Here is a 13,063-nt window from a genome sequence, read left to right on the forward strand (position 1 = left end):
TTAATTTGTTTAAAAATCAGTTATAGGCTGTAAGCATTTCGTTACGTCTTTTTCCACATGTCCATAGTAACATAAAATACGAAATATTATTTTAAAATTTTTAAGTTATATAATCATATTCGCAGATTTATTCACTAAAAAATAATTTTAATCTTTGGATATGCATATACATGCTTACAGATAGTAAATTATATTATGTAAATTCAAAAAAAAATATATATGGATAGTCATGTTAATGTATAAATATATGAGGCGTGGTCTTAAAAAAAGTTGCAAAAATATCTTTGAATTTTGAATAATTTTACTGTTACGTATATTTATTATTTTGGGTTTATTTTAATCAATATGTATAGTTATATATACATAATAATTATTTTTCTTTTTTTCTTATTTGATTTTATAAGTTACGATTGTCATATTGGGCGCATTCTTCGGTAGTTTTATTCCCTAAACCCTCATTTTCCTCATTTTCTTCATTTTCTTCATTTTCTTCATTTTCTTCATTTTCCTCATTTTCTTCATTTTCTTCATTTTCCTCATTTTCCTCATTTTTCTCATTTTCTTCATTTTCCTCATTTTCCTCATTTTTCTCATTTTCTTCATTTTCCTCATTTTCCTCATTTTCCTCATTTTTCTCATTTTCTTCATTTTCCTCATTTTCCTCAACTTCTTCAGATTCGACGTGACGATTCGTATTTTCATAAGCATCCTGATGATATTCGTAGAGTGCGTTATTTTCTGCTGGTGCTCCAATTGAAACTTCTATTTGATTAATTTTTTCTAATTCTTCTGCACATATATTTTTTTTAACATCTTCAACGCTGTTTATGTATGATGTAGTTTTAATAGATATACTGTTCATATTTGCATCTAATTCATCGTAGATATTATTTCCTTCGTTTTCCATATTATTTGATTCTTCTTTTTCGGATTCTTTGATATTTTTATGAATTTCTTCATCTTCTATTTTATTTATATCACTAATATTTGAATCAGTTAAAGAATACGCTACTTCATTGTTCTTTTCATTACTTGTTAAATTTTCAGAGTATCCATTATGTATTTTATTGCTAATACTAGAATTTTTAGACAGAAAATCAGAGGCGTTGCATTCTGGATCCTTATTTTCTACATCTACATTTTCACTATTATCAACTTCTGTTAATAATTTGTCTATTTCATTTAAGACTACATCATTAATATTTCCTCGATTAGAATGAGCATCATCTGAGTCCTCCTGTTCAGGATCAATTTCATTTATATCTATATCACTTTCATTATTCCCTAGTTTTTCATTTACTTTTTCTTGAAGTTTTAAGAGCATTTCTTCTTCAAAAACAGGAATAAAATATTTATTTTTTTTATTAAAACTAGAGTTTTGGTTAGCATTATCATCGTTATTATTAAAACTATAACTTTGGTTAGCATTATTGTCTTTATTATTTTCCTTATCATATTCTTTTGTTAATATTATCTGATTTTTGTTAATGTTATATGAATTACTTTCCTGATTTAGCAAATTTTTGATAAAATTTGTTTCATTTTCAGAAATATGTTCGTTAGAATTATATGGTTTATCTTTTTGTGGAATTATTTCTGATTTCACAGGCTCATTTTTATCTTCTCTTTTTTCTAAAATTGTTTTTTTTTTAAATACCTTTATTTTGTTTTCTGTTTTACTAATTTTAGTATTTATAGTTCTTTTTAAAATTTGATATTTATCTAAATTATTTTTTTCTTCATTTAATAAATTATTTTTTTCGCTTTCTAAGTTTGATATTTGTTTTTTTAATTTGGTTAATATACTCATTAAATTATTTATAACATTATTTTTTTCTTTTTTAAGTTCATCTCTTTTAGTATTAAGTGTGAATATTCTTTTTTCTAAAATATCTTTAGATAGATTAATACATTCTTCTATTGGGTTTTCATTTTCTTTCATTCTGTCTATTTTCAATTCGTTCATTTTTTTTTTAATTTCTTCGAGTTGTATATCTATTCTGAGGGATAATTGACAAATAAAAAAATGAAATATAAAAATTAAAAACTGTATGGGTATATTTGTGTATCTATTACTAAGTGCATTTACTTTATACTACATAAATTATTATATATTGAATTTATTTTATCGGTGCATAAATAATAATGGCATACTTGGATATATTTTCTTCATATAATTTATTTCCATTTTGGAGTTGTATTAATCGCGAACATAAATTTGATTGTTGCCCTAACAAATTTTTATATTCTTTTTCCAGTGCAACTTTGTTTGGTTTTTTTTTATTCGAATCTAGTAATCTTTCATTTTTTCTTATAATATCTTTTAAGAATTTTATTTCATTTTTTTTATTCTCAATATCTAAACATATTTGTTTATATTTTTGTTCTAATGTAGAATAAAATAATGGGTCTGTCGATTTTTTTAATTTTTTTTTTAAAGTAATACTATCTTTTTTAGCTGTTTCTATATGCTTATTTAAATATTGCATATTTTGTTCTATAGAATTATATGCTTTATTTAGTTCTGGTTTATTCTGGTTATTTGTATTAACTTTGAAATTTCCACACAACTCTATGAATTCAGCTATTTTGTTGTTGTGTTCAATCAGCTCTTCTAAACTGAGGTTTTTCTAAATGCATTATATGTGAAATAAATGTGTGCACATATATATGTGTATATATATAAGACATGATTAAGATTTATTAAGTATAAAGGAAAAACATAGACTATGTATTTATTTGTATCAATATTTATGTGTATATATTCTAATATATGTATATTATTACGCTTTTCAATAATTGGTCGCTATCCTCTAATAATTTATATACATTTTTTAGCTCGATAGGACAATAAACTTTATTTTTTATTATATCATTTCGATTTTTTCTTATTTGTAAACCTGTAAAATAAGGAAATACATATTAAATTATTTTGTGGGAATTAGTAAGGCGTTTTATATATTTTGTCTGAATATATATAAACCAAATAATGGCTATATAAGTTGTGTGCAAAAATGAATAAATATATGAACAGTTCAGGTGAATAAGGTTAAAATGGATAAAACAGCATGATCATATTATGTCAGTTTCAAAGATAAATCTATCTATATAACAAAAAAAATAGCTAGATAAAAAATAATTTTAAAGATATTAATTTGATTATAGTACTTGTGGATGATAATTCCTTTTCATAGGATAAATTTTTTTTTGAAGGATATCTCAAAGACGATTTAGTTTCATACATTTTCACTTTTTTTTATTAATTTGATGCATTGTATATTTTATTTTTTTGTTTTTTGTGGATCATGAAAAATGCAAAGTTTGTCCCTTATTTATGTATACTAATTCAGGTGTTGTTATTAAAAATGAGGTAGTTGAAAAAAAATATATAAAAATAAATATATATTTCAAGGATAAGTAGTAGAAATAAGCATAGATTATTTGGTTAAATACAATAATGGTATATTATACGAATATATTCATTTATACATACATACATAAATCTATATCCTTACTTATACGTGTGTGTATATATATGAGGGTATAAATGGAAAAAAGTATACAAAAGACACATTATATATATATTCAGAATATATTAAATTAAAATGATAAATGATTACAAATTTGTTTAATAAAAGATAACATTGATTTAGTCACATTTACATAAATATTTTCAAAACAAATTCATTTCAAAGCTGTCTAAAAAAGGAGAGATATGTGAATAAGAAGGATATGGAATAAAAATTATTTTTTAAACATGCACACTCAATAAAAAACGTAAAATAAATAAAAGGGAATTAACAATGCGTAAAATAATATCGTATTCTTATATATATATATATATTTTTTATTTCTAATATCCTTATAAATTTCAAGCTATAAGATAACAATAAGGAAAAATAAAAATCTACAAAAATAAAAAAATTATGCTTATTCGTACATATATACCTTTTAAAAAAATTAATAAAAATAAAAGATTTTTTATTTAAGAAAAATTTGCTATACCAAAAAAAGACCTTTAAACTTGTTTACATTTTAAATATGCATATATATAATTAATTTGTATAGTAGTTATATATATGTGTTTTGTTTTTAAAATGTTAGTTATGAATAGACCTGTCTTATGTACATATAATTTTTTTTGTGAATTTAATTTAAAAAAAATACAAAATAATAACATTTAATATTATGCTACTATATTTTATATATTTGTTTTTTTATCAGGGAACAAAAGCTGGAGCTCCACCGCGCTGTAAAGGGCTCTATAAATAATAACATTTAATATTATGCTACTATATTTTATATATTTGTTTTTTTATCCTTGTTAATATAAACTCTAATAAATTGGAGTGATGCCCATAGAACTACATTTTATTTGGAAAAAATATTAGCGAATTTATTCGAGTGGAAAATGATTGATATGTTACTCAAGATATTCTTCGGGAAGTATTTTGAATGTAAACAACGAGAAAAATAAAAAATAATGAAAACATAAAAAATAAAAAATAATAAAAACACAAAAAATAAAAAATACTACAATTATATTCCAAATAATATAGCTGTATCACCTTTTTTATATTTTTTTTACTGGTACTTTTTTGTAGCATATGACAATAACTTTATTACGATGAACATGAATGCAGGAGTTGAAATTCGAAACATAATAATAAAAAATGATGAAATCAACAATTTTTTAAAAGTTATTATTTTTTTATTTTGTCTACCAACACATGCATGGCATGCATGTATATATAATGACTTATATTTATCACCATGAATTTGATAGCTTATTAAAAAAATGTATTTTTGTCTACAATATATTTTTTTATTCCTTGTTCGTATTTATTTCATCCAGCTAGCCATATAAATATATATGTGCATATATACATATTTTTTTTTCTTCAAGAGTAAAAACGTAGATATAGAAATAGTTTACTTGAAAATTGAAAGAATTAATATAAGTTTTTTAACTTTATCTGGTGTATTAACTGTAATAAAAAAAAGAAACAGCATTTTCTTTATTTTGAATGAATTATTTTTTTAGCCATTTATACTTTGAAATATGCATATATTTTTTTTATTTAAAATGAAATACAGCTAAAGTTACAGGGGGTCGATTTGAGAATTAAGCCGAATATTCATAAAAATGCTTCCAAAGGAATAAAAAACAAACTTATGAAACTTTTAAAAAATAAAGAAAAGGGTAAGGGGGACATACACATTAAATAAAACTTCTTGGATATAGTACAAATACAGTGTATACTTACATATGCTATATTTCCCTTTATTTTTATGTTCTTATATTTTCTAATTTTTTTTTAGTTCATATAGTAGATAAAATAAAATTATTTTCTCCAAACGGAACAACGGTATGGGAAAAAATAGCATGAATTTGTAAAAATATAAATGAAAGAATATTATGATATCTATGAATGTTTGAAGTCATTTATATGAACATGCAATATGTCTTTAGACTAATTAAAATGTGAATATATATATATTTAAAATTTAATAGGATTTTAGTTTTTTACAAAAACGAGTACAGAAAAAAATATTATGTTGTAGCTGTGAAAATTATAAGGGCATTAAAAATACGTTATGTTCATATAATAACTATAGCAATATAAAAACTTATATATGTAAAGATTGTTCTATTTTAAAAAATAAAAAGTATGCACAGAATTTTAATTTATTACACGAACAAATTATTTTAAAAAAAGCATTTAAAAATTATACTACTGATATAAATAATGTAACTAGCACAAACAATACCCCTTATAATAATAACGAAATAAAATTTATGCATGGAAATATTCGAACCATTCTGAATAATAAAAATATATATCGAGATACGAAAAATGGAAAAGGAAATTTTATTAATTCATATAAACAAAACAAAAACAGTTATTCTAATATAAAAAATAGACACGAATTTGTTAAAGAAGATTATTCAAAGCTATATGGCAACAATAGTGAAAAATATGTTTATGATACATTTAAAGATCAAAACTATTACATAAATAGTAGCAATATATATAATCACATGGATATGGAAAATAATAATATTTTCAGATATGACGATGAATTAGATAATGGCCAGAATTCCAATTTCGAAAAAAATTATTTAACCAGCGAGAATATAATTAGTAACAATAATTTTGGGAAAAAACAAAGTAACAATAATTTTGGGAAAAAACAAAATATAGAAAGTAAAAAAACAAAGACAAAAAATGATCAGAGAACTAAAATTTGTACTAAATTTCACAATAGTTTTGACCATAATATTTATCAAAATAGTCATGAAATAAAGGAAGAAGCATACAAAAATATAGACTATAATATGCCAAGTAAAAAAGAGGGAAATAATTATACAAGGCATATCAATAAATTGTTATATCGCTATAGTAATATGGATAATGATGATTACAGAAAAATTAAAATCGATAATTTTTTTCAACCACAGTAAAGATACCTATATATAAAAAAGGGGAAAACAATACATTTTTTATATCAGCATGTTTAAAATGAGACAGTTATATTTATTACCTTTGTATTCATTTTAAATTTGTTTGTAAAATCGGGTTTATTTTATAGAATTTTTTTTCTACCGTTTTTAATTTATATTCTTAATATGTTACATATTCATGTGAATGTGTATATTTACCTATTGTACATATATGCGTATTTGTTTGTGAGGATAATTTTTTATAATATATATACACGTGTTTTATTTTTTATTTACACCTAAAAATTAAAAAAATATCTAAGTTTAGATAGTTATAACATTAAAAAAACAAAAAAATACAAGAATAACTTTTTAAAATATAATCATAATGTAAACAAATTAACAATTAAACAAAATTGTGGATTATGAACAGATTAATTGAAACAGATTAAAAAAAATAATAGCTATATAGGATAGTATAAAAGGCACATTTTTTTTTTTAATAAAAGTATGTGCATTTAATAAATTCATATGAATTGTTCAGAAAAAATGAAAAAATATAGCTAAAATTTATAATTAATTTTTTTTTTATGAACGAAACATAATGGTATTTTGATTAATAAAATTATAATGGTTCGACAATTTATTTGATCTAATAACTTTATTCGAATCAGGTATAACTGGCATATCGCTTATTTCCAATGGTTTTGGAAACTCGTTAAAATAAGGATGTTTTAATGCATCGGAAGCTGACATTCTGTCTTGTGGATTAAAATGTAATAATTTTTTTAACAAATCTAAACCAATATCCGATAAATATAGTCCTGAAAATTGGCTAGCTATGTTAGGAAAATGAGATCGAATATTATTAACATTCATTTTAATTTTTTTTTTTTTGAATAAATCTTTATTTTTTGATATAAAAGAGTATTCATAAAATTTTGGATATGTTTCTTTATCAGGTAATCCTAACAAATTTAATATTTTCCACATTTGATCAACTTCATTTTCACCTAAAAATAAAGGTTTTTTTAGTATCATTTCTGCAAATATACAACCTATACTCCACATATCAATTTTATTTGTATAGCATTTTTCTCCTAATAATAATTCAGGAGCTCTATACCATAAAGTTACTACATTTTTTGTAAAATTAGGATTATCAACATGACTAAATTTTCTGGCCATACCAAAATCACATATTTTTAAAATACCTTTATTACTATATAATAAATTTGTTGGTTTTAAATCTCGGTGCATAACCCAATTTGTGTGCAAATAATTAACACCATTTAATAGCTGCTTTAATAAGCATTTCAATTCAGAAACAGTAAAACCTGGTGATTTATTATCTAGTAGCATTTTTAATTCATGTTCAATGTATTCCATAACTAAATATATATCATTTAAATGCTTTCCTACTATAACTTCTTTAATAGACAAAATATTTTCATGGTCGAGTTGTAACAAAATATTAATTTCTCTTAACGATGTAATTGCAAAACCTTCATGTCGGATATTTGAGAAATTTTTTAGTTGTTTCAAAGCAATAATTTTTTTTGTTTTTTTATTTTGAGCTCTAAATACTGTTCCATATGTCCCTTCACTTATTTTATTTAATTTTTTATAATTTTTAATGCTTCGACATCCATTTAATATACAATCAATTTGGTCTGTTTCATTATCACTTAAACATTCTTCTTCATTACTATCATATTCATCACATATTTCTTCTTTAGCACTACTATTTTCACTTTCTGAATCATTTGCATCATTTTCTTTATTTTTATTTCCAACATTTTGATGTTGTTCATTATTATTTGAATTATCTTCAATATCATCTTTGGTGTGTTTTTCATTTTGTTTATCAACATCATGGTTGTGTTGTAATTCCTTTTCATGTTTATAGAATTCGTCTTTATGATCTACATACTTAGGGCGTTTATAGTTTATCGTTTTTTCAAAGGAACTTGAAAAACTATTTTTATAATTTTTTTTTGAAAAATCATTATAGTTATCTGAGTATTTTTTTTTTTTTTTTTCATAATTTTTTTTAGAATATTCTTCAATGTGTTCATTATTGGATTTATTATAATGATGAGATGCCATTTTGGCATTATATTCTTTTTTTTCATTGTGTATGTGATAAAATTCTGGTGAATTTTTATATTTTCTTTTATCACAATATTTATTTATTTCGGTGTGTCGTTTTTCAAATGTTTTTTTTTCACCATAATTATATGAATATCTATATGCTGCTTCGTTATTTTTTAAAGGATTGTTATCATTATCCAAGAGTTTCTTTCGTTTTATATCTCTTTCCATTCTATTGAAAAATTGATATATTGTTATCAAATTAGTATATTTTTATTTTTTTTTATATATTTAATTTATTTATTCAGGTACTAATTTAATTCAGCATTTGTTTTGTTTGTCCATCATATTTAATTACAAGTATTACAAACGTTCTTGGAAAATATTTTCCATTTATCAAAAAAATAATATTATTTATAAGTCATTATTTTTTAACATATATTTTAATAATTTATCAGTCCTGCATATATAAAAATATTTTACTATATTTTCTTAACGTTTTTATTAGTTTGCCAATTTTTTTGTTATAAACATATATCCCTATATTTATTAAAAATTTGATATTAAAAAACAATTTTTATAATATCAATTGATGCTGTTAAAGTTTTAGTGAATTACATAATATAATTTGATTACCAGCATATGCAATAGTTGTTAATTTGAAAAAAAAAAAAAAAAAAAAAAAAATATATTATATTATATGCTACCTTCCAATGTGATACTTTTGTATGTATATTTACACATAATAATAATATCACAAACATAAAAATAAAAATATTAGTATATAAATATATGTAATATATAGTTTGAGAATATTTTCCTTCTTTTATATATAACAAAGAAATAGAATAATATAGTTAAATTAAATTTTGTAAAAAAATATATTACTGAAAATGTACATTTTAAATAATATGTAAACATGCTAATAAAATTAATTGATCTTTATAATTTATTCATAGTAGTGTTGTTTGTTTTTTTATTATCCCAAAAATGAAATAAATAAAAAACTTTTGTTTTGTATTTAAGGTACATATATATTGTTAGTTTGTTTGCCAATACATATACATGTGTATTATAAAAACCCCCCAAAAAATAAATTAGTTTTTTTTTTAGTATAGTTTGTTATGTTATTCGATGTATAAGGATATATTTATAATTGGGGTTTTCATATAAAAAAATGGGATATTTTACAACCTTAAATTGTGTTAATATTACCAAATAAATTGTCTAAATATATATTTAAATACAAAGAAAATGTGAATGTAATGTTACATTTTTTTTATAATTATTATCTTGAATATGGAAAGTTTAAAGTTATTAAAAAGAGTAGACATAAAATGATGGGGTAGGGGTTAGGAGAAAAGATAACATTTCTATTTGAGTTATGTGCATATAAATAAATAAATTAAAAAATGAACAGACATGTTAATACATTTATCCTATGTTTTAAAATAAATAAGATAGAAAAATAATTTTTATAATTATATGAGTTCTTTTTCTTTAAAATGTTTAAAATAAAATAATATAAAATTATATATATTTTTTATATGCACACACACATGGATGTATAGTTCTACAAATAAAGAAATAATATAAAATATATATTTTTTTAGTAATATCAATGAAATAAATAAATATAAACCATATTTTTATAAAATATAAATATTGCATCCATATATAAGATCAAATTTTGAATTATTTTTTTTTTTTTCCTCTTATGGTTCTCATATATTAGTATTATACAATCATAAAACACAAGATAAAAAAAAATAAATATTTTTGATTTTTTTTTATAGAAAATAATATAAAAATATAATATATTGTTTTATTATTATCATTATTTTAAATAAGTCTAATTATATATAATGTGTAGGAAAATTATATAAAAAAAAAAAGTGAAAAACATAGAAAATAATGAAGGAAATGATAAGCCCACCAGCATATAAGCCTTTATATGAAGTTATTCGAATTAATAAAAAAAAAACTCCTAGTATAGACACTGAAATATATAAAGAATATTTATTAGTTAAGAAAAAGTTTGAAGAAAATCTCGAAAATAAGAATATAAAAATAATTGTTTATGAACATTTAAACGATGTATATGGAAAAACAGATGAAACTGTTAATACCTCTGATAGTTTAGACTTGTGTGAAGATCATTTAAAAAAAATAAGACAAAAAAAAAATATAAAAAATGTGAGCGAAGGGGAAGAACGTGGTAATGTTATACAAACTGAGGAAAATAAAAAGGTGAAAAAGAAAAAAAAAAAAGAAAAAAAAGGAGAAGCAAAGACAGAAGTAAAGACAGAAATATCGGTCGAAAAAACGGCCGAAATAAACAGTGATATAGTTGTAAAAACAAAGTCAACAAAAATTATAGGAACACTTAAAATATTATATAATTTTTATGTAAACTTATATGATAAAATAAAAGAAGATGTAGAAAATATAAAAAACAGAACAGATTATAATAAAATAAACTTATTTAAAGATGTTAATTTATATTCTAATTATATTTCTATGTTTGATATAATAAATATATGTGAAGATTTAAATATTATTAAAACATTTTTAAATTCGAAAAAAGAATGTGAATTGATATGGATTCTTACAGTTAATTATTTTGATAAAGTTGATGAAAATATATTCGAAAAATATAAATATAAGATAGATGTAAATTATGAAAAGCAAGAACCCAAACGGGTTCAGGAATATGCAGAAAAAAGTATTAAAAATCAAGTCGAAACTTCTGAAAATAACAATGATGTGGAAAATAGAATCATAAAAAATGGTTCTAAATTTGTGGAATCCAAAAGAGAAGATATTTTTCAAGAAACAATTAATGAAAAAAATAATTTCAATTCTAAAAAATTGAATAAAGATGCCGAACCATTATTATCTGAAAAATCCCCAAAAAACGAAATGAAAATAAAAACTAATGAGAAAGAAAAATCAAGGGGTGAAATAAATGATAAATATTGTGATACAATGATAAATAGAAAAGAAAAAATAAAAGAATATATTTATGAAAATTGCTCCGAGAAAGTTAATGCACTAATGTTCCGAAAAGTTAATTTCTTTGTCTTTGTCTACATAATAATTTATATAATTAAAACAAGCACTAGAAAGATTAAAGCGATAAAAGATGATATAAAAAAAATCAAAAGTTTTTTTTTTTTCTTAAATATTTATGAAAAGAAAAAAACTATAGAAACTTTAAATAATATATATAAAGACAAGTATCTAAATTTTTATCAAAATTATAATAGCAGTGAAGAAATTGAAAATTATAAAAAGAGGAAAATATTTCGACATAAATTTTCTTTTTATGATATTAATAAAATTTTGGGAAATAAAAATGCAGAATTTGGAAATTTAAAAACGGGTATGAACCAAAAGAAGGTCGAGGTAGCGAAAATAGAATCCACTGGAAAATTAGAAAAAAATATAGAATCTGAAAACATATTTAGCGAAGAAAAAATATTACTTACTTTTAAAGAAAACCAAACAGATATATTAAAAATTAATAATAAATGTTATGAGGAAAATGATAAAAATTGTCAAAAAGAAATAAAAGAAAAAACAGCACAAGAAAATCATCGATATAAAGATACACGTTTTATAGAAACGTCAGAATTATGTAATGATGTGGATATTATGAACAAGCAAGGTAATAATTGTGTAAATGAAGAAAATATGGGCATAAAAAGAAATAAAATTTTAAATAGCTATATGTTTGATTATATTTTTAAAAATTATTGTTACAAAAAAAAATATTGGAATGTAGCAGAGAATAGTAGTATTGATTTTGGTATTATAAAAAAAGAAAATAGTAATAAAAAATATAAAATAAATATATATAATCATAGTAAATATAATATAATAGTTGATGTTAATGTAGATAAAGATTTACCTGTATCGGTCATGTTTAAAGACAAATTATTTTGCGTTAGCTCGAAATATACCATTTATTTAGAAGTAGATAATTCCATTTCAGGAGAAAAATTCGGATTTGTAAATGTCAAGTTAAACTACAAAAATATAAACAAAGAACATGACCAAATAAATATTCCTGTCTATATTTTTATTCAGGATTAATATTTATGATAAACTAAAGTCTTTAATTATCAATTATCAAATCTAAAAATATACTATCGTATTTTACAATTCCATGAATATATATATATATATGTGTATAGTATTATTTTTATCTTTATTTTTACAATATTTTTTTGTTAATAATAAATATGCTTTTTAATTCGCGATTTATATTCCGCATTTTGTATTTACATTTATCATTATTACATAGAAATATAAATTATAGTTTTTTCTTTTCCATTTTATATTGCACAATATATGGTTTCTATTTATTTTTAACGCACACGTTTTAAAAAGCTGAAAAATAAATAAGAAATAAACTTAAGTACAAAAATAATGTGCAAAAAAAAAAAAAAAATTTCGAATAAGTATATTAGTCAATGAGACAGTGAAAAATATTTTTTTGAGATTAAAATAATGTAAACA

General features: G+C 21.4%; 4 protein-coding genes across 4 annotated transcripts; 2 read left to right on the plus strand and 2 right to left on the minus strand.

Moving 5' to 3' along the window:
* Nucleotides 1-397: 397 nt before the first annotated feature.
* On the minus strand, nucleotides 398-3,244 carry PBANKA_0719700 (conserved Plasmodium protein, unknown function; the record flags this gene model as incomplete). Its single annotated transcript, XM_034564112.1, has 4 exons — nucleotides 398-2,000; nucleotides 2,155-2,630; nucleotides 2,788-2,900; nucleotides 3,169-3,244. The coding sequence occupies 4 exons, from the start codon at nucleotides 3,242-3,244 to the stop codon at nucleotides 398-400; spliced, it is 2,268 nt and encodes a 755-aa protein (XP_034420941.1).
* A 1,167-nt stretch (nucleotides 3,245-4,411) lies between these two features.
* Nucleotides 4,412-6,466, plus strand: PBANKA_0719800 (conserved Plasmodium protein, unknown function; the record flags this gene model as incomplete). The annotated part of the gene is made up of 6 exons (XM_034564113.1): nucleotides 4,412-4,457; nucleotides 4,605-4,699; nucleotides 4,907-4,990; nucleotides 5,098-5,203; nucleotides 5,323-5,369; nucleotides 5,516-6,466. The coding sequence occupies 6 exons, from the start codon at nucleotides 4,412-4,414 to the stop codon at nucleotides 6,464-6,466; spliced, it is 1,329 nt and encodes a 442-aa protein (XP_034420942.1).
* Nucleotides 6,467-7,033: 567 nt separating this feature from the next.
* Nucleotides 7,034-8,770, minus strand: PBANKA_0719900 (cdc2-related protein kinase 1; the record flags this gene model as incomplete). The annotated part of the gene is made up of 1 exon (XM_034564114.1): nucleotides 7,034-8,770. The coding sequence occupies one exon, from the start codon at nucleotides 8,768-8,770 to the stop codon at nucleotides 7,034-7,036; it is 1,737 nt and encodes a 578-aa protein (XP_034420943.1).
* A 1,683-nt stretch (nucleotides 8,771-10,453) lies between these two features.
* PBANKA_0720000 (conserved Plasmodium protein, unknown function) lies at nucleotides 10,454-12,637 on the plus strand (the record flags this gene model as incomplete). The annotated part of the gene is made up of 1 exon (XM_034564115.1): nucleotides 10,454-12,637. One exon carries the CDS (start codon nucleotides 10,454-10,456, stop codon nucleotides 12,635-12,637), a length of 2,184 nt encoding a protein of 727 aa, XP_034420944.1.
* Nucleotides 12,638-13,063: the final 426 nt, after the last annotated feature.

The sequence above is a fragment of the Plasmodium berghei genome (genome assembly GCF_900002375.2).
Source record: "Plasmodium berghei ANKA genome assembly, chromosome: 7".
NCBI classification, from domain to species: domain Eukaryota; phylum Apicomplexa; class Aconoidasida; order Haemosporida; family Plasmodiidae; genus Plasmodium; species Plasmodium berghei.